This window comes from Anomalospiza imberbis, chromosome 16, assembly GCF_031753505.1.
Source record: "Anomalospiza imberbis isolate Cuckoo-Finch-1a 21T00152 chromosome 16, ASM3175350v1, whole genome shotgun sequence".
Taxonomy (NCBI): Eukaryota; Metazoa; Chordata; class Aves; order Passeriformes; family Viduidae; genus Anomalospiza; species Anomalospiza imberbis.
Window position 1 is genome coordinate 14,655,468 of NC_089696.1, and position 21,199 is coordinate 14,676,666.

The 21,199-nt window shown below is 58.3% G+C and overlaps 1 protein-coding gene across 1 annotated transcript; it reads right to left on the reverse strand.

The window, feature by feature from the left end:
* Positions 1-153: 153 nt before the first annotated feature.
* Positions 154-16,844, reverse strand: FAM83G (family with sequence similarity 83 member G). The gene is made up of 5 exons (XM_068207252.1): positions 15,971-16,844; positions 9,749-9,916; positions 6,301-6,425; positions 4,089-5,535; positions 154-609 (listed from the first exon to the last, which is right to left on the reverse strand). Exons 1-5 carry the CDS (start codon positions 16,463-16,465, stop codon positions 190-192), a joined length of 2,655 nt encoding a protein of 884 aa, XP_068063353.1. The 5' UTR covers positions 16,466-16,844; the 3' UTR covers positions 154-189.
* Positions 16,845-21,199: the final 4,355 nt, after the last annotated feature.

Here is a 21,199-nt window from a genome sequence, read left to right on the forward strand (position 1 = left end):
GCCAGGGCGGGTGCCATGCACCCCTTCCGAGACCCAGCCTCTGGAGCTCTGCCCTGGACAGGGATGATTTTGGGCTGTCCATCACGGCCACGTGGTGCTGGTAAATGTAAACAAGAACTCCCTGCCCCAAGGAAGGCGGTGGCGCCTGCCTGGGCTCCACCAGCTCTGCAAGGCCACCGTCCCCAGCCCCTACTGGTCCTTCTGGCCCGTGGGCTCGGGGGGTGGCTTTTTGGAGTCCACAGAAGCAGCCTGAGCCCCCACAACCCTGTTCTTGAGGTGCTTGGACTGGGAGAGTTTGGAGAGCGGGATGCCCAGGGGTGTCCTCATCTCCTCGGCTGGCTTCTGGCCCTCTTGCAGGGAGGTGAAGCGTTTGCCCGGCGCTCCGGGGGTGTTTGGGGGCAGGTGGCCGGGTGCCGTGGGCTTGCTGGGGCTGAAGGTTTTGCTCTGCCAGTAGGGCTGGCTGCCTGCAATGGTCTTTTTGGGTTCTGCTCCCTCCCCTCTGTACTTGGTGGCCCTGAGGGTTTTCTCGTGCGTCGGGGAGCAGGAGACCTCCTTGCCCGGCTCTCTGCCCGCCGGGGCCCTGGGTCGGTAGCGGTAGATGTGAGTCCCCTGTTTGGGAAAGAGCAGAGACACAGTGAGCTCTGGCTGTTGGAAGGGTGCTGCTCCCTGCAAGGCCGCCTCTTCACCTACCTGTGCCAGGTGTCCTCGTGGACAAATCCCTCTGTCCCTTGGTGCCCTGCCCAAATTCAGTGGCAGCTCGGAACGGCCTCAAATATTAACCCTGACTGCTCGTCTGATTCCTGACTCTGGTACCAAACTCTCTGACACTTCCCAAGCAGCCCTGGCAGTCTGGAGGCTGTCCCGAGCCAAGTTCCTCCTGCCTGGAGATCCAGGACAAGGCATCTCAACACCTTCTCTCCAGCAGCAGCCTGAACACCCACGTTAATCATCTCAGCCCTCACGTCAGCCCCAAAGAGCATTCAGTCACCCAGACCCAGCCTGTGGGATCAGGTGAGTGCCAGGATCAGATGAAAGGATGGAGGGCTGGGAGAGGAGGTGGGGTCAGGAGACAGCAGTGAGCTGCAACACCACTGCGGGGGTGGCTCTCATTAGCTGGGTTGAGACACACGTTTGGGTCGGCTCTGAGCACCATTAATCCTAATTCTGGCCTGGGTAAGGTTGTCACACATGGCTGTGGCCACCAGATGTTTATCTCCCCCTTGGGTGTGCCTGCGCCATGATCTGCAGGTGCAATTGCACCTGTGCAGAGGTACCAGGGGAGGTGGGGTCTGGTGAGCCAAGGTGCAGATGGCAGGACGAGCTGGGGCCAGCAGGCTGCAGAGCTAGCTGTGCCAACCTGCCCTGCCTCTGCCACGGCCCTCACCGTGCTGCTGCTGGCAGCAGCTCGACTGTCAGGCAGTCCCAAAGTCCTCCCTGACCCTGGATCTGACACCTCCTGCTTTGACCAGGAGGGTTGTGTTAAAGCAGTTTAGCTTAGGTAGTCGGAGATTGATTTAATTAGGTGCTTAAAATCAGTGTTAAGGTTTGAGATGGCTTCAGGTGAGAGGGATTAAGGGTGATTTGGCTTTTCTCCCTCTGAGCTCATCATGTGCCTGAGCTGGGTGGTGGCTCCTGTGGCTCCTGACATGCTCTGGCTCTTGGAAAGAAGCTAAACCATGGCTTAAACCAAGTATCCTACCCCAGGAACCAGCACCCTGCCCCTCCTGCCCGCCAGCAGAATGAGGCAGTGCTTGCCCAGGAGAGCCTGAATCCTGCTGGGTGCTGAGCACTCCTCTGGGAGCCTCTGGAGAGACTCTGGGCTCTGTGAAATCAGCAATTCCTACAGATGTTGCCTATTTAGGAACCATAAAGCCCGAGGGGTGGCTGTGCTGTGGACGGACATGGCTTGGCCAGAGCTTTGAGGTGTGATGGTTTGAGTGGAGCTGTGGGAGGAGGAGGCTGGACTCGGTTTCCATGTCATTGTGGGCACTCTTTCGGGAGGAGATTGGCTAGAAGGGGCAAGAGGGGTGGGATGGTGGTGGGGAATGGTGGTTCCTGGCTGGAGGATGTGCTGCTGTGGTTGCACTGGGCTTTTTTGGTGCTACAGGGTAACCCCAACCCGTTACTGGTCTGGAGAGAAACCCCGCTGTGGGTTGGGTGCATGTCTACACTGCCTTTGGGCCCGATGCCCAGTGGCTCCAGCATTTGGGATGCAGTTTGGCAGGGAAGAGGCTGATGTGGAGTAGATGTTGCTGCTGCTCAGCCCTCCTGCCTGGCTCTCCACAGGTCATCGTCCAGCGGTCACTCTCTGCCAAAAACCCGAGCCACACCAAGGCTGCCTCCATTCTGGCCAGACCTGAAGATGCTGCCCCTGTTCCTCATCGTCTGCCAGGGATGGTCAGCAGGGTCCTGTACCCAGGTAAGGGCCCCCCATGTGGCCGTGGCACTGGTGGGGTGGGGATTTTCCCTGTCCCTAAGGGGTGAATGGGAGGGGGGCTTGTCCGGAGAGCTCTGCTCTGCACAGACCTGGGGGCTCTGCACGTGGGAGAGGGGCAGGAGAGGACCCAGGTGTCCATCCTCCTTGAGCCTGCTGTGCATCCAGCTGTGAATGGGGCTGTGTATTTAGGGAAGGTGGTTTCCAGAGAGAAACTGGGAGAGAAATTGGTTTCTGTGAGATGGAAAACATGATGTTTGCCCTGAGTGAGGGGCACCTGTGTTTTGGGCTATGCTGGGCAATGGGCCAACACCTAAGAGATGTGGACCCAGAAAAAAAAAAAAAAAAAAAAAAAAAAAACTTGGGAGACTTGATAGTGATTTCTGTCAAATTTGAGTTTTCAAGAGTTAGTCAAGGGTTACTTCGATTTATTATTTTTACACATGGGAGAAACTCTTCCCTGCACCTCTCCACTGAGTGCTGGCTCTCCTAACCCTGATTATCTAATTATCTGCCTCTCATCAAAGGGCCAGAACAAGTTACTGCAGGAACACCAGCGTACCCAGCCGTCCCCAGCAAGGTGGCACCTGGGACCTGGGTCACAGAGCATCAAAGAGCTCGATGCTCCTTGCCCTGCAGGGCTCGGGGGTATTTGATGTGCAAGGATTAAAGCTCTGAGCTCCCTGTCACTGCCTGGGAAGGGAGAAGCAAGTGGACTCTGGGATGGTACATTTAATTCCCTGTAAATACAGATTAGATGCTCAGCTGGGGTAACCTCAGGCAGTTTCAGTGATTTCAGCTGCTGGTTTAGCCCTGGGGGTTGGAATGCCCCAAAAACAGCGGGCGGGGAGCCTTGAGAAGACGGAATGCTTGGCAGAGCTGCAGGAGGTTGCAGAGCTCGGGTGGAAATCGGGGCATGGCAGTGTCATCACCCCTGGGTGGGACAATGCTCTGGCCATGGTGGGGATGCTGCTGTGACCTCGTGCTCCTGGCAGCGGGGTTCCGGCCTTGCTCCCCATGGAATTGCAGCAGGGTGCTGGCCCTGTGCGGTGACAGGGTCTGGCGTCACTCGTGGATCAGCCACAAAGCTGCTGACTGTGGCACTCGCCCACAGAGGTTGCTGTCCCTGTTTCTCCGCTGTCTTGCTCTGCCTAATTATGTGTCCGAGCGCTTTCCCTTTGATGCTAATCACCCTGGCAGGGCGCTGGAAAACAAGCCTGAGAAGGACACGCCTGCGTGCACAGTCTGTCCCCAGCTGGGCGTGATGCCACCGCTGATGGGCTGTGGATGGAGCTCAGCGAGCCCCAGCACATCTGTCCAGCTGTGGCTGGAGCTCCACCCCCAGCCCAGTGCAGTGGGATAATCTTTAATTACCAAAACCCTCCCCTTTAACAGCCACCCCCACTGCTGGACACCAACCGCTGTGGAATGGCCACCACGTCTTTGGTCACCTCTTGGGTGACCATGGCCACGTGCAGGGTGTTATTCTCCTTTATGGGAAGTCTGATCTCAGCATCTAGGACAACACCAAAGGTCGGGATGACACCAAAAAACTCAGGACGACATCACACCTAGGTTGAGCTGACTGGGTCACCTCCAGGTTTGCAAACCTTTGTAGGCTGGGGAAACAAAAGGTTATAGCAAAAAGTCCTACCTGGGCAGCACTGCTGGGGTAGGAGCTGTTGCCATCCAGGATGGCGCGGGGCAGCATGGGCCTGATCTCCACGGCGTTGCTCCTCCTCTTCGTCGTGTCCTCCAAGCGCAAGTGCTTCAGGGAGGGGAGGCTGCCCAGGGGGCTGATGAAGGTGCCCCGGCTGATGTGAGGGTCACTGAGCTTCCTCTGCATGGGAAGGATCTCCCCGTTGTGGGTGACGTCCGAGTTGGTTCTCCGGAGGGGCCCGTAGCGATCCCTCACCTCAAAGTACTCGTCTGAGATGGAGGAGGCGTTGGAGCGGCGGTAGCTGTGGTCAGCAGAGCTGCTGGAGTAGCTCTCCTGGTCACTGAGGGTGATGTACTCCTCTTCCTCCTCCTCCTCCTCTTCTCCCAGCCCGTTGTGGGCGCAGGGAGGCCGTTTGTCCTCCTGTGGAGCTGCTGCTGGCCGCTCCGGCTGGATGTGGCAGGTCTCCTTGGAAGCTCGGTTGGGTTTCTCCTCCCGCTCCTGCTTCAGACCCGTGTGGTCGGCCAGTGGTGGCTGTGTGTCACCCTCCAGGGCAGTGCTGCTGTCACAGGTTGTAGTGACTTTGGTCATGAGGACACCGACAGGGACGGTCCTTGGCTTTGGAACTGGAGGCTTGACGTCCTCCAGTGCCTCCTCCTGTGGCTTCAAATGGTGGCCCAGCGGTGAAGAGGCAAATGTCCCCACTTGCCGCGTTGTCCAGCTGATGCCTTCGATGGGGGTGGTAGTGGGGACTGCAGGAGCTTCCATGGGGGGCTGTGGGATCTGTCTGTGGCTGGGGGACAGCAGAGGCAGCTCCTGGTCTGAGTTCTTCCTGGCCTCCATCTCCCTGTTCTTCAGCATCTGCCGGTGCTGGGCGCTGGCCTGGGAGACATCGCAGACTTTGATGCGGTTCATCTGCGACAGCTTCACGTTCTTCACCTTGGGGTCGATGATGTTGATGTAGCCCAAGACTTCGCTCCCAGGCTCGGGGTCAGGCTCCACCCAGGTGGGCAGGTAGTCAAACATGTTGGCTTTCTCCAGGTTCAGGAGGCCGGGGTGGATGAGCAGGGAGACGTCAGCCACGTCACCGTGCCGGTCGCCCCCCTGGCCCTCGGGAGGTGCTTTGCCTTTGTTTTCACTCTTCTGGTTTTTGTCCTGGTTCTCTGATGAGGTCTTGCTGATCTGGTCGGCACTCTTGGCCTTCACCAGGGCGTATTTGGGGTTTATCAGCTTCTTCACCACGGCATTGGCGGGGGTCACCGGCACCACGGAGGGCAGCGTTACGGGCTCGGGTTCGGGCTCTTCACCCATGGAGATGGACTTGAGGCTCACCCCCTTGGACATGAGGTAGAGCTCCTGGAACTGCTTGTCAAACGCCTCCACCACCTGGCCCGAGAGGACCGTGATGACGTTCCGGTCCGTCCTGGCCGCGGACCAGGTGAAGCTGGAACAGAAACACATCAGAGACTCTCAACTGGTAAACAGCACCTCTCCCCAGGCCTGGCCTTCCCCGGGGGACTGATGGAGCCAGCAGGGACATGATCTCACTGTAAACATTAATAATAATGGGATTGACAAAATAGCTCCCATCCCAAATTAGAGTGAAGGGTTGAAGTCCTGAGCACAGTGCGACTTGAAGTAAAAATAAAAGGTATTTGCAGCGGGGTCAGTTTTTCGCCTTAGTGTTGGCTGCTTTTCCTGTCTCAGTTTGGGTTAAGAGAAGTGACTCGTAAGTGGATGTTATTTGTTATGGCCAGAAAAGAGGAAATATTGCAGCTCCCTGTTTGTAAAACTTGTCTTTTAGACCTGAAACCTGACCGGGGCTGGTCCATTTCTACCTAAGTAAGTTTTCCTTTGAACAAAATGAAAAATACTTTGTGCAGGACATTGACTGGGAAAGCCGAGCTTGGCGTGAGAGCTGGGACCGGCTGTGGTTTGGTGCTTTGGTCCTTCCTTGTGCTCATCAGCACAGAAACACTTGGTGTGTCCCACCACCTCCAAGAAGGGTGGGTGTCCTAGACCTGGCGGTGAAGGGAGTGGTGGGAACCCCTTAGGGCTCACTCCAAATCTCCTTGGAAAATCTCCTCCCAGTTTAGGATGAGGAGAGCAAATCTGGCACTGGGTCCTGGGGCCTTGGACCATGAGGGTTCACATCGATCCTTTGGCCAACACCTCCGAGGGGTGGGCAAGAGGAGATGTCACTGATTACCTGTAGGAGCCACACATGGCTCGATCCCCGTCCACAAACATGAACTTCTGGGCCAAAGCCCCCTTGAACTTGGTGGCCGAGCGGGTGAAAAACTCCGTCCCCCCGGTGCTGCGGACGCGCAGGTTCTGCAGAGCAAAGGCAGAGGTGTGGGCAGGAGTGAAGAGCGGCTGTGAGTCCACCACCCAGCCCTCCAAGAACGCCCCTCTGGATGCTCCACAGCCCCTCTGAGGACTGGGAATGTTCTTCATGGCTGGCTCAAAGGAGGCCACAGCGATGGGGAGATAAAATAACTCGCCCAAGGCCACCATGGGCTCGGCTTGGAGAGTTTCCTGCTTTGCCCATGTGCCAGGCTGTGTTTGCCATCTCTTGAACTCGGTGTCCGTGGGCGAGTGCTGTGTGGTGGTGCTGCCAAGCGCTCCCCAGCTCCTGCAATCTATGCAAATGCCACCATGGGAGAGGAGGTTCCACACCTGCTCCCACAGGAGATCTGCAGGGGCTTTTAGGGGGAGGTGGTGACCCCAGGACAGCCCACTTGGACCTGCTGGCGGTGGGCTTGTCCTTCCCCACGCTCCCCCTTTGCTGTGCTCCTAAATTCGGGCATCTAGTCCTGCTTTTAGGGGCTGGTGGGAAATCAGGTAGTGGGGAAACATCTTTTCACCCTCGGGAAACGAAACCTGGTGATGTGGGAGCAGGTCCCTGGAGTGGAGTAGGGTGTCCTCCCCAGGGAACCCAGTGATGCAGGGGCAGCCCTGGCTCTGTGAAAATGCTTTTGTTCTTTTTTTATCCCCAGTCTGGCTCCTGTCTCCGGTGTCTCCATGGAGGGCCCTGGCACATTCCACAGCAGAGCAGATAGCATCTCCCACGGCAAAGGGGCTCCTTTTGGGTGGGGAGAAAATATTTTCTTAAGAAAGCGCCTGCATTCCTCCTGTTCCTGTTGGGATGTTGAGAATGCTGTTGCAAAAGGCTCTGTGTCATCACTGGGTCATGCCCTCCATGGCTGTTTTATTGTGTGTTTTGTTTTGTTTTTTAAAGAAAAGCATCAAAAATATTTGTCTTCCCCTCCTCCAGCCTTTCTCATCTGCTTCCCCGGGCTCTCCTCTCTCCCTGGAGACCATGACCGGGCACAGTCCGAAGCCCAGGTGCACCCCTAGTCCCTGCTCCCCCACCCCTGGCAGGGAAATTCAGTGCAGATGATGTGAAAGCCACGGCTTTCCTGACTGTGTTTCCAGGGAAGTTCCACTCACTGAACGGAGAAGGTTTGGGGGGACTTTTCTGTGAATTTCATGTTTTTCTTAGCATTCTCCTTTTCGCTTGCTGTGGCTGGGGCGAAACTGGTGCTGAGCATCCTAATTCCTGCCAGTGTGCTGCACTGAGGGGGCTGGGATGGCACTTCCCGCCCCTGTCCCATGTTGTGGGGCTGCTGAGAGAGCAGTGGCACCCAAGGCTTCACCCTCTGCCCATCACCCACTCGGAGCTGACCCTTTGCCCAAACCCAAGGAGCAGCTCCGGGTGTTTTTCAGACAACAACGCTCCCGGTGCTGATCCCTTTTCCTCCTCCTATCACTGCTGTTAGGTAAAATCTGCTTCTATAATCCCTGCCGAGGCAGCGGGACGGCCGAGGAGCCGGACTGGGTGAATCACTCCCCAGGCAGACCTTGCTCAAGCAGCGCCCGCCTTGCCCAAGCCGGTTGCTAATTGCCAGCGACGGCACCGAGATAACGAGGGACGTTTCGTTAACATCTCCTGCCTCAAGAAGCAGCTCCCAGACTCTGCCCTACTTTCCTCACCTCCTCCCGCACCCCGTGCCAGCGATTTGGCTGCAATATGTGGCAAATCCCAACTTCTAGACATTTGCAGAGCTCTGCAGATGTTCTCCTGCTTTTCCAGTCCTGCCGCCGGGCTGCTAATGCAGGAAAACACCGGAGTGCGTCAGCGCTGGCTTTTCTGGTCTTGAAGCGGCAGCAGCCTGCGGGATCCCAGGCTCTCCAGGGAGCTGGGACGCGGGTAAAAGCTGGGCTGTGCTTGCTTTAATTGTTGGGAGCAGCAATTAAGCCAGGCCGGCGGGCACGGCAGCTGGGGAAGGTGTGAGGCTTGGGGGGTCCCTGAGCCCCCGCTGCCCCCACCTCGTGCCAGCCAGGTGTGAGGGTGTCGTGGCTCCTACGTGTTTCTGCTCAGCCAGGGGTTGGCCCTCACCCCAAGCAAATCTGGGGAGCTTGCCCGGGCACGGGCCCTCCCGGCGGGCATTTGGCAGCGGGCGCGCGGCCGGCTGACGTCAGCAGCAGCAACATCACTTTTCTGCCAAGCAACAGGCAAGGCCGAGCCTTGGTGGCCAGGGGTGGGGGTCTGCAAGCCCCCAGTGGGCCTGTGGGGCTGCCCTGGTGTGTTTGCATGCCATGCTGGTGATGGGGGCGTTGTGCCCGGGGCAGAGCCTGGGACTGTCCTGTGGCTGGAGTGAGGGTCCCTGCTCTGGCTGCTGCTCCTGAGGCTGAAATAACCCCCTGTCCTCTCCTCTGCCCCTTCTTCTGCCTTTGCATGGGCTCTGTGACAGGTGATTTTCTCTGCACCCTCTGCTCACACAGGGATGTGGAAGGGGAATCCCAGAATCGCTTGGGCTGGAAGGGACCTTAAATCTCATTCCAACCCCCTGCCATGGGCAAGGACGACTTAAACTAGACCAAGTTGCTCCAAGCCCCATCCAACCAGCCCCTGCACTGACAGGCATCCCTCCTAGTGCTTTGCCTTCCCTGGTTTTCCATGGGATCCATGCACAGGAGTGATTCCACGTGCATCCATGGCCGGGAAGATCAGTCCCTCCAGCGTGCACTGCCCAGCACAGTGAGAGCAGTGAGGGCATCCTTGGCAGCTGCCAGGGCCTCAGGCAGCGTGGGAGCCTCCCTGCTCCGCTCCCGGCCCCGTGCTGGGGCGGAGGCTCCGGAAAAGGGGAAAATCAAGTTTTTTAATTCCAGCCTCTGACTTGCGGGAGAGCGGTGCCGGTCTTGCCCCTGGGGCAGCAGCAGGCGGGGAGCTGGTGACAGCACGGATCCGGCCCTGGCACAGCATCTGCTGCTCCCTCCCCATCGCCAGCTCGTTCCTCGGGAGGAGCTGAGCTCGCAGGTTTGCCCTGGGCTTTGCTGTGCCCACCCTTGCAGGGCTGCACCCCTCAGCCTCTCCTCTGTCCCAGTCCCAGTGCTGGTTGGGTACCAGCAGCCCCCTGGGCTTTCTGCATCCAGCTTTGCTGGGGGTAAATCCACATCCCATCTTCTCACCCACCTCTCCATGCTGCTCCCGAATTTGGGCATCACCTCCAGCTTTGGCTACAGGAAAAATGGACTAAACTCTTCACAACTGGCGTGTCTCTCCCAGGACGGGAGGGAGCAGGATGGTAACTCTGATTCTCTCCTGCGTTTGGAGGAGGTTCCCTGGCTCCAGACCCTCGGGTCATCCCTACCTTCAAGTGTCCAGCGTGCATGTGGGCTCGCTCACACATCTGAAGGAAGTGCTTCACGTTGGTCTCATCCAAAATGATGTAGACTCCCACTTTCCTCTTGAAGCCAGCATCCAGGAGGTCCTTGAAGATGTCCACGTCGGTGAACATGTCCATGACCACGGCGATGACCTGGAGAGGGGACAGGAGAGATGAGTCTGGGTAGAGTGGCCAGGGATAACCCAAGGTACAGTCAGAGCTTGTTTTGTGAGGCAAAGCAAAGGCTCCCTGTGGGAGGCTGGAATTTGGCGTGGGGGAGCCCAGGATTGCCCCCAGCTCCAGACAGTCTGAGGATGGAAAGTCCTCCCATTCCTCTGCTGTCACTGTGGAAAGTTTGATCGCCAAGAGAGGTGGATGTGGCACCTGGGGACATGGTTTAGTGGTGGCCCTGGCAGTGATGAGTTAATTGTTGGATTTGATGGTCTTTGGATGTTTTTTCCAACGCTAACCATTTCAGTGGTGATCCAGAGCATAACCTACTGATCAAAAACAGTTACTGAGGGTGAATCTAACTTTCCTGCCTTTAACAGGCTTCACAAAATTCAGAGTCCAGTTTCTGGCTGAGAAGTTTGGTGTCCCTTTGCTATCAGCACTGCAGGGAGCATCAGAAGGGGACACCTTTGATGCACAACGGTCACAGGATGGTTAAGGTTGATAAAGACCTGCAGGATCATCAAGCCCAGCTACTGAGTGCTGTGTCCATCTGTCCTGGTCTCACTGCCCAGCCTGGGCTGCTGCTCCTCCTGCACAGCATCCCTCCCTCCTCCCAGGCTGGATGGAGGGAGCAGAGCCAGGACAGCAGTGGCAGCTGTGTTTGTCACAGGCAGTGTCACTGATAGTCACAAGCTGGAGCTGCCTTTGGACCCCAGGGCGTTTGATGCTGTCCCAGCTACAGCTGGGGCTGATAGGAAAGTGGATCTGGGCCACGCTGGGAGTTTCACTGGAATGTCTGCCTGTGCCCATGGGTGTTGATTCCCTGGTGATGGCATCACCTGTGGCAGTGAGCAGCAGCTCATGGCAGGCAGAGGGGCTGGAGGCAATCCCAGGGCAGCCCCACTGGGATTTCTGCCTCCCCTCATCCCAGGAAAAAGCATCAGGGTGCTGGTTTGTCATTGTCCCATGGTTGGAGTTCCTCCCACCCCTGTGGCTGTTCCTGGAAGGTGCCCTGGGCTGGGGGCAGGTGGGTGCTCTCGGCCACTTGCCCTTCCAGGAGGGCCCTGCTGGCCATGGCACGTGGCTGAGCCAGAGGGGACACCAGGGAGACCCCAGGGTGCTCCTCCCTCAGGAAGGAAGGGGCTGGGATGGTGCTGGGTGCTTGCACACTCAGACACGTCCAGTCCGGAGCTCTCAAAGCAACGAGCTGCCTTTTAATTAGTTCTGTGCCACAGGACGTGGAGAGAGCTTTAATTAAGCAGAGGATTGTTATGACACTGCTGCCTCTTCCTTTTCTGCAGGTGATGGGGGCAAGAGCAATGCTGTGTGGGGAGCCCCAGCCCTGCTGTCCCTGATGCCACCCTGGTGTCCCCAGCCCTGGCCACCCAGGAGTGTTCTGGGAGGTGCCAGTGAGGCAGGTGAGGGGGCACTTTATGGCTTTGCCGCTCGATTTTAACTGAATTCCCATTTATCCTCACCCAAGAGCCTCTCCCCAGGCTTTGCTGTGAAAGTCTAAATCCTCACTCCCTTGTGCACCCACTTGTGTGTTTTGCTCATCCATGTTGTCCTGGTGGGGAAACTGAGGCAGGAATCAGCTGCTGGATGTGCATGGATGCAAAGTGGGATGGGCTCAAAGCAGTTGGGGCTTGGATTTGCCATGTTCAGCAAGAAATTGGGGAGGAGCTGAGCTGTCTCCCATGAGTCCTGGGTAAGGGACACCTTGGTGGGACAGTGTGGGTTTGGTTTGGTGGCAGACGGTTTGCTTCTGACCCTGATGCTCCCTGCCCACGTCACTTCTCCTGTGTGCTGTGTTTACCCCAGGAAAAGCTGAGCACTTGTGGAATGGGGATGAGGACAGCGCTGACCTTCGTCTCTGAGGGAAAAGAACATTTTCCCGCTGTGGCCCCGGCAGTGCCGAGGCCTTGGCTCACAGCTGTGGCTCTGAAGGCGCGAGGGAGTTTTGCAGGGCTGTGGGCAGGGCACTGTGCCCCATCCCAGCCCTGCTCACACACCGCAGGCAGTGGCCCAGGGTGGCCAGCTCGGGCGCGGGAAGGGAGCGCAGCTCTCAGCCACTTGCCCACGTTTTAACCCGATTCCTCCTGCTCAGCTGGGTGCATCCTGTCACTGCTCAGCTCCTGCTGCCCTCCCCACCGTGTCTTGCCTGCAGGACAGGCTTGGCTCTGGTTTGTCACCGGGATCTCACTCCAGTGTGCCAACAGTGCCCTGGCACGGGGCCGGGAGAGCACTGGCAGCACTCCCCATGTGGGGACTGTCCTTGTCTGGGTGAAATCTGCTGCTGGGCTTGAGCCCTGGCATGCCAAACCCTGGCACAGGGGTAATCTGCAAAGAGTGGAGGTCTGCCTGCTCTGGAGCAGTGAAATCCTGCTCGCTCTTTGCTTCCCAGCTTGGGGAATGGGAGTGTCTGGAGCAAGCTGTGCCATCTGGCTGTGAGGAGCGAGCCTGTCCCTTGTCCCTGTCACCAGGGCAGTGCTCGGTGCTGGGACGTTCCCTTTCCTGAAGCCCTTTTGCTGCTGTGTCATCCCAGGAAGCTTTGCCATCCCTCTGCCATTCTCCTGGAGGGTGCAGAGGAAATCAGCCCTAAATCTACAGCTGGAGGCTCCCAGTGCCCATGCAGGAGAAGCTTTTCTTGCCTGCAGATGTGCTGGGTCCCAAATCCCTGAGGAGCAGGGAGCATTGTATCCCCCTGGACATCCCAAATGAATCCCAAAAAATCCCAAATGCTCCTGTGATTTTTTGGAACGGCTTTGATGAGTGCCTAAACTGCAGGATCATGTTTTATAGAGGAAGTTGCAGCTCTTTATTGTCTCACTATGAATCATCAGATAATGACTTTTGGGGTGCACCACGTGGGCATTTAATAAATTAGGCAGGCACCGAGGCACAATTAGAGGAAGAGTGTTGGGCTGGAGGAGAGGTGGGACAAGTAACATTAATAATTGCTCTCCCCTGTCGACCCTTTCATCCAGGAACAGCAGAACGTTTTGTAAACAGTAATTAATAGGGCCTCCCAACCTTCGCTGGAAGTTGCTCAGGGTAATTACATCACCACAATCCCAACCTGGAGCCTCAAGTGAAGAGAGGAGGTCAGAGTCACTGCTCTCTCCGCTGGCTCCGGGCCAAGGTCAATGTTTTCATGCTCTGGTTTCTGGTCAGAGAGAGCCAAGAGGAGAGGAGGAGGGAGATCTTCCTCCCTTCCACCATAGAATCATTAAGGTTGGAAAAGACGTTCAGGATTGTCAAGTCCAGCCTTGGACCCATCACCACTTGTCACCGGCCCAGAGCGCTGAGTGCCACGTCCACAAATTCCTTGGACACCTCCAGGATGGGGACTCCAAACCTCTCTGGGCAGCCCCTTCCAGTGCCTGACCACCCTTTCCATGAGGAAATTGTTCCTGATGTCCAGCCTGTGAGCTTTGCAGCCTGAGGGATCCGCAGCAAGGAGACGGCCGTGCCACGGCTCGGCCTGGTGAAGGTCCCTGGGGGAATCCCTCACCAGCTCTGCTTGTTGGCCACAAAGATGGGATTTTCAGGGATGTGGCCACGGGATCCTGCCTCTCCTTTCTCCTGTTTATTCCCAGCAAGAGGACAGGATCATTTGCTTCTCCCTCTCTGGCACGCCTGGGTTTGAGGCTCTGAGCTCGGCAGCGTTTGGCCTCATTCCTGCGAGCACCAGGGCTCCTCTGACCCTCAGAGCAGCCTCATATCCCTGGGATTCCTCACCCCTGTGAGCCTGTGTGACCTCCCAACACCAGCACTGCTCTCGTGGGCTCTGAACTCTCCTGGGCCAGCGCCAGAGGACTTCGCTCTCCTGGCCATGGGACAGCGACTCACACGGCGGGGTTTGGGGCTGGCACCGGGAGCAGAGCGAGCGTCTGGGACGGCGTCTGGAGCAAGGGTCATCCTCTGGCAGGGAACTGTGAACCTCTCCCAAGCCTGTGCTCCTTTGCACGTGGCGGACAGCACTGGGGCAGGGACCTCCCCGGGGAGGACGGAGCACATGGACAGTGTGTGTGACATCTGATGGTGGCCGCAGGACGGTGCCTTTGTCCACTCGCAGCTTCCTCAGCCAAACCCTTTCACCTCTGAGCTGCTGTGAAGACCTTGAGCCCTGGCAGAAATCTGCAGGGTGGTCTAGCCCAGTGTCCCCCACCCTTAGGAGTGCCCACAAGTTGTCACCTGGGCCCCGCTGTGTGACAGCAGGTTCAGCTGCAAGGACTTCTGTGCTCAAATATGGGGTGTGAGACCATGGAAGAACCCCACTCTCCTGTAACTCCTGCCACCCCCAGACCCTGCAGCACAAAGCACTCACCCATCTCTACATTTCCTGAGGCACCATAAGCTCTGAGCAGGCTCCTGCATGTCACCAGTGGTGTCACCATGTCTCATCCCACAGTCAGGGCCCGTCTGGAGCGGGAGGCAGAGCCCAGCCCTGCTCAGGGACCATCGAGTGCAGGTGATGAGCACAGCAGCATCAACCGTGGCCACGTCCCCGTGTCCTGGAGAGGCTCCAGGGGAGGTGGGGATGTGCCTGACTCAGCTCTGGGAGCAGGAGCAGGGCGTGGGATGACTCAGGAGGAGCTGCTTGCGTGGGGGCAGGTGGGAAGCGGTGAGTAGGCAAAGGCAGGCGGGAGCTGCAAGCCCGAGTCAGAGGCGGCCGGAAAGACCCAAAGATGAGACATCGTTTGTTGTGGGATTGTTCTCCCATCCTCCATCCCACGGGATGTCAGCTCTCCCTTCCCTTTGCCCTCGCTGCAATGCGCTTTGGCGGGGAAAATGTCACAGGTGAGCACAAGTCACCTTGACTTCTGTGAGGTGACAGTGGCCAGAGATGGCTCCTGCCCACAGCCCTGACACCCCCAACAGCCATTCTCGTGATCCTGCTGCCTTGGATGTTTTGAGAGATTCATTTTTCTGTCCGAGCTGGTCTGGAGAGGCTCTGCTGGCTGCATGTCACAGGTTTCCCTCTCTCCTAGCAGGATCTGCAAACCCCAGCACTATCTCTGGAGCAGCCGGGTGGACCTGATGTATCCCAGCCTGTCCCCTCTGCTCCACAGCTACCCTGGCAGGGTCTCACCGTTTCCCTGCTGGAACATCCTCTGCGATGGGAAGCTCCTTCCTTGGAGCTCTCACGGTACTGGATGCACTGAACTCAAGGAGCTTCAAAGCACCAAGAAACCAGCAGGTACCAACCCCTCCTGGGACTGGGCCACTGGGAAACACCAGCAGCACCTTCCCACCTCTGCTGACCTTCAGCACAGGCCACCATCTCCCTCCTTCCCTGGGTGATGGCTCATGCATCCCCACTCCCTGCTCCTCGGCTTGACGCCACAGGGAGGACGAGTCTCAACCCAAATCCCTTCAGCATCTGCCCAGCCTTGTCCCTCCTGCTCACCAGCTCATCCTTGTCCTCTGAGAGCCAGGATGAGCCAGCTTGGAGCCCTGCAGCCATCTCGGGCCAAGTTTGACCCTCGTGTGGGTCAGTGCTAGACCAGAAGCTTTGACTACTTTGCTCCAGGCTCATGGACTGGACGGATGGTGGACACAAGCAACTGAGGCTGGGCCATGACCCCAGGGTCAGCACTGGACAGCTGGTGGACCCAGGGCCTGAAACCAGGGCACAATCCCAGGTTCCTGCATGCTGTCACGTGCTGTCACACCGGGAATAACGATTGTGGAGTGGCTGGGACCATGGGCTCACAGCTGGAGAACAGCTCTACCCATTTTGCTCCCCAGCAGCTTTCCCCAGAGCCCCGCAGGGACGCTGGGATGAGCAGTGCTGCTGTGTGGATATTGGGAAGGGCTGTGCTGCTGCCAGGAGTGCTGAAGCCGGCTGGCAGCATCCTCAGCAAAACCCGATCCCCAAATACTGATTACAAGGAAAAACCTGCACGCTTGGCCCCGCTGCCTCTGCTCGGGCAGAGCTTCCCGCAGGACAGGGATTGCCCGGCTGGGCAGGACTTGGAGCACGGTGCCCTGGGGCCAATCCTGCCCCGTCCCCCCGGCGCACCTCACCTTCTGAGCCTGGCAGATCATCTTCCTCACCACCTCCTTGATGTGCGCCTGGCCCTCGATGGGTGGCTGCATGTAGACGGTGGCCCTGGTGACCCCGCGGTAGGCGATGGTCTCGGGCCAGCCCAGGTCCAGCTGCGGGATGGAGCGGTCGGACCTCTGGGGCCAGTACTCCAGGGAAGGGGCCATGTCCTGCTCGTCCCCTTGGCTGTTCCGGTCGCCCTCGCTGTCCCCGCCGCTGCTGCCGTGCCGCGGGATGTACTCGGAGCCGGGGTCGTACGTCTCCAGCGTGTCCAGGATCTTCTTCAGCTCCAGCTCGGACAGGAAGTCCCTGATGTTCTCCCTCTTCAGGACTTCATAGAAGGCGTCGGGGCCGCGGGAGGCCAGTGCCTCCAGGGCCAGGCGTTGCTCCTCGCTGTAGAAGAACTCGGGCTTGGACTCGCTGGACCTCCAGTTGACGTGGCTGTCGTCCAAGCACTGCACCTGGGAGAAAGCCATGGTGACCCCGCACGCAGGTCCCCTCTCCCGAGGGAGCTCTGTGCCCCCAGCGAGCGCCGGATGTCGGCAATAAATAGGAATTAATTATTCTCCAGTCTTTAAATACACAGTTTGCTTCACCCTCCCCGGCTCAACGCGCAGCTTGGGGAAGGCACCGCTCCCTTTTCCAACGGCTCCTGCCACGCCGGAGCTCTTCCTGCCGGGGAGGAGGGTTTGGTTTCTGCCTTGCTCCGGGCTCCAGGCAAGGAAAACGCGGAGCTTCCCCCAGCAGGGGCTGCGTGACGGGGCAGACAGCCCCAGGTGTACCTACAGCACCAGGAAGGTCCTTCACCCCCGCGTCCGCTCTCTCCTCATCCTCCGCTCTCCCAAGACAACGCTAACACCGGATGAAATAAAAAAACTGGGAAAGAAACAAAGAGAAAAGCGGCTTAACGCAGGGCAGCGAGGAGCAGGATGTCTCGGCCGAGGTGCCGTGCCTGGCTCTCGTTCCCGGAGGAGCGGGGCAGCCGGGGGGGTGCTCGGCGCTGTGCCCCAGCCTCCTGCGCATCGCCCCGGCAGCGCACGGCTCGGGGCTCTGCCGGCGCGCAGTGCCGGGCCGGACAGGTAACAGCAAGAAGTGAAAAGAGGAAAAGGAAAAGAGTGATTCATCCCTCCGCCCTGCCCCACCTGCAGTCACATGCTGCCTTCACACGTTCCCTGCCCAGCCCGATTAACTCTTTCGGCTGATGCGCCCTCACACCTGCGGAGCCGAGCCCGGAGCCCCCCGGAGCGTGCGGGTGTGGGAGGGTCCTGGGCGGCTCCACAGGGCTTTGGGTGGTTTGTCTTTTTATGTATGTATTTATTTATTTATTTTTTTATCTCTCCTCTGAGATTCCCCCCTCTCCCGACGTGCCGGCTGGTAAGTCAATATTTTCCAGGCAAAGAGCTCTGTCCTGTGGTTAACCCCTCCTGTGCTGGTGCAGGAGCTCGGAGCCAGGGTGGGTCCAGGGGGGCAGCATCGAGTGGGAGCTGCCAGAACGGTTCAAAGCTGTACTGAGGCAGGTTTAGACTGGGTATTAGGAAGCATTTCTTTATGGAGAGGGTGTTCCAATCCTGGAACAGGCTTCTTAGAGAGGTGGTCAAGGCCTCAAACATGTCAGTGTTTAAGAGGCATTTGGACAATGCCCTTAATTTTTTTGGTCAGCCCTCAATTGGTCAGGCAGTGGGACCAGATGATTGTTGTAGGGTTCTTCCAAATGAAACCATTTATTCTATTCTGTCCTGTCCTGTCATGTCCTGTCTTGTCCTGTCCCTTCTTCTACAGGATTTGCAGCATGGTCACGGTCACATCACCAGATCTGGTTGTGACAGATCTCATTAATAACTGTGAGATGGACAAAAAACCCCACCCTGGATTCACCAGCTGGTGCTCACAAGCCAGAACTGTGGAAGCTCTCTTGAGCTTTTCTCTTGGAAGCTCAGCTGAAGACAAATTTCAAGAATTGGGGTCAGATTTTTGCGCCAATGCAAAAAAAAGGGAAGTGCCATGGGCTGTGTGTCTGTCCCTGGCGTTGGTGTGGCTCATTTGGATTCACAGCTGGATAAATGAGGGCCCTGCCTGAGTCAGGCTCCCGGGGCAAAGCCGCCTGTCTGGCCGGGTGCTCGGCCATCAAAGTGCTCCTCTGTGCAGGCACAGTGGCCCTGCTCGTCCCACAGTGACAAATCATGCATGGGCTTGTGCCCAGCCCTGGCCTGGCCCGTGCAGGAGGTGGCAGCGGGGCTGGGGGACACAGGAAAGTGACAGCAGTTTGTTGGGATCACGGAATCACTAGGGTTGGAAAGGATCACCAAGTCCAAGCCAGCACTGCCAGCTTCAACACTACACCATGTCCCCAAATGTCACATCAGCTTGGGGAAGATCCAGGTGTTTGTCTCCCAAAGAATATCAGCTCAGGAGGTGTTCCAGGTGGAGCTGGTGACTTTGTGGCTGGCCCTGCAGGGATTTCCTAGTGGAGAGATGACCTCCCCACGCCGTGGCCTGCTCAGTGACTGCTGCAGCAGAGACTGAGGGAGCTGGAACCAAACCTGGGTGTTTTAGGTGAAATCCCAGCGCTGCTGGCAGTGATGGGGACAGCAAATGGACACAGGTGAGCACTGAGCCAGCACCCAGGACCTCTTTGGGTGCGATGGGAGATGGCCCAGATGGGTGCTGGAGTGTGGGTGTGTGGCGTGGCAGGAGCGTGTTGTGGTTTTGGCCGCCTCAGCCGCTCGCTCCAGGTGTTTTTATTGTGCCAGGAGATTTACAGACTCTTTCACGGGGTGTGTGTGCACTAATGATTTATTGCATGTGGGGTAAATGCTGCATCCCAGCCATCGTGTGCTGTGTGCTGGCTCTGCTGGCGGGGGTGGATCGGGGTGGCACAGCCCCACACCTGGAGCATCTCCACCTGATCCTCACCTGGCTCCCCCATCTCCCCATCCCGGGGGTTTCTTCACCCCACGTGGTGAATTTAGGCCCTGAACTGGGTGCAGCCCCTGTTTGCAGGCTTGGCTGGCTGTGGCTGAGCAGGTTGGTCCTCATCATTCCAGGCGTCCCCGGGTGGATCCAGCTGGACAGGCAGCACCCGCTGCAGACACGGCCCCTTTCCTGCAGATGGAAGCATTAATTACAAGGTCCTAACTAATTTTCCATTTTTAGCAGCGGGTCTGAAAGTGAGGCAGTGGGGTATGACACTGAGCTCTGCTCCTGGCTCGAAGGATCCTGCTTCCCACTCACTCCGAGGTGCCACCAAGTGTTCATAGGTAGAGTTGAGGCCTGGGGCAGGCATTTCAGCTGGAATACAACATCCAGACACTGCCTTGCCCTTTGGAACCTTTTCCACCCTCCAGCCACCAACGATTTGCATGGAGCCGTGCACAACGTGGTGTTTTAGAGACGGGAAACTGAGGCACAGAGCGCTGATGGCAGCTTTGCTCAGGGCTGCTGCAGGAAGGAGTCACTGGAGCCTCAGTGCTGACTCTGACCTCAGGGTTGAGTCCAGGTTGGGATTTTTGGCATCCTTGGGATGTGCTGAGCACGGCCTGTGGTCTGCCCACAACTGAGTCGTGCTCCCAGCGCACCCCATGCTCCTTTGTGGAAAGTCCCAAGGTGTCACCGCTGGTGTTTGAGACAAACTGGGAGGCTGAGGGCTGCGTTGGTGGAGGTCACCAGGCAGGAGAACCAGGACAGTGCTGCCAGTCCTGTGCAGGGATCACCTGTACTCGTCCCCGTGCTCCTGCCTGGGCGGGTGCAGCCCGGAGAGACAGGCAGCCCATCCATATTTATGCCTGACATTAATTTCCATTCATTTCAATATTTTATGAGCATAACAATTAAGAAAAAAAAAAAAAAAGGGTTCAGCGCTCGTTGAGACATAGAAATAATTGGGTGTTGATGATCCTGGAGGGCTGCCACGCAAATCCCAGGAGCTGCTGGTGCTGCCCATGCCCAGGAAATTGCCACAACGGTGCACGAACCCGGCTGGCCCCGTGGGTGGGGATGGGCAGTGCCTGCCCCGGGGCTCTGCTGCCTCTGGCCGTAGCCCCGGGTCCTGGCGGGGCTCTGGAGATCCCCCCGGGGCAGCTGTCACTGGGTTTAATGTGGGAAAATCCGGCCTGCACCGGGCTGGGCAGCAGGAGGTGAGGGGTGGGATGGGCCCTGCAGTGTTGGAGCTGAGGGTGGGAGTGAGGCAGGTGAGGCAGAGGTGGATTTTCACCTCTGAGGTGGGATGTGCTCCTTGCTCCTCCAGCCGGTGTCCTGCCAAGATCTGGCCATGGTGGCCATGGCAAAGGCTCAGTGGGAGGGGTCATGGGGGGGTGAAGGGGTGCAGGGCTGGCCCCCACCCTGTCAGGGGTCTCAACATGTCACCTGCCTCTGTCCCCCAGACTCCGTGGCCTGTGTGGACCCCGCGGAGGGCACCCGTGTGTGTGGGGCCGCCGTGGGCTGCTCCAACATCGCCTAGCCCAGGCTGGTGGTCGAGCTGATGCCCAGGGGTAGGTGGGTGCCAGGGGGTGACTCCATCCCCACTGGGCTTTGCTGCACCCCAGGGCTGCTGCCAGGGTTTGGAGGTTGGGGGGGACCCCACCGATGGTGTGGGAGGCTCTGTGTATGGGGGGACCCCACCGAAGGTGTGGGAGGGTTTGTGTTTGGGGGGACCCCACCGATGGTGTGGGAGGCTCTGTGTATGGGGGGACCCCACCGATGGTGTGGGAGGGTCTGTGTTTGGGGGGACCCCACCGATGGTGTGGGAGGCTCTGTGTTTGGGGGGACCCCACCGATGGTGTGGGAGGGTTTGTGTTTGGGGGGACCCCACCGATGGTGTGGGAGGGTCTGTGTTTGGGGGGACCCCACCGATGGTGTGGGAGGCTCTGTGTATGGGGGGACCCCACCGATGGTGTGGGAGGCTCTGTGTTTGGGGGGACCCCACCGACGGTGTGGGAGGCTCTGTGCATGGCACAGCCCATGCAGCCCCTCCGAGGGTCACTCCAGCACTGAGGTCAGGGGATGTGAGGTCCCGGGGTGCAGCTGAATGTTCCCAAACCCCATCCTCGCCCCAGAGGAGATCCCAGCGTGTGGCTGCAGAGGGGTAGGCACCATCCCGGGGTTATCCTGTCCCGGTTCAGCCGCTCCCTGACGCTCCCTCTCTCCCGCAGGGCTGCGGGGTCTGATGCTCGCGGTGATGATGGCAGCACTGCTGTCATCCCTGACCTCCATCT

Bases quoted from the DNA above. Each gene is read 5' to 3' on its own strand.
- FAM83G (XM_068207252.1), bottom strand. From the start codon at position 16,465: ATGGCTTTCTCCCAGGTGCAGTGCTTGGACGACAGCCACGTCAACTGG. The intron at 9,917-15,970 runs GTGAGGTGCGCC...TCCCCTCTCCAG, and splicing joins TGATCTGCCAGGCTCAGAAG to GTCATCGCCGTGGTCATGGA. The intron at 610-4,088 runs GTAGGACTTTTT...TTTCCCAAACAG, and splicing joins ACCCCAGCAGTGCTGCCCAG to GGGACTCACATCTACCGCTA.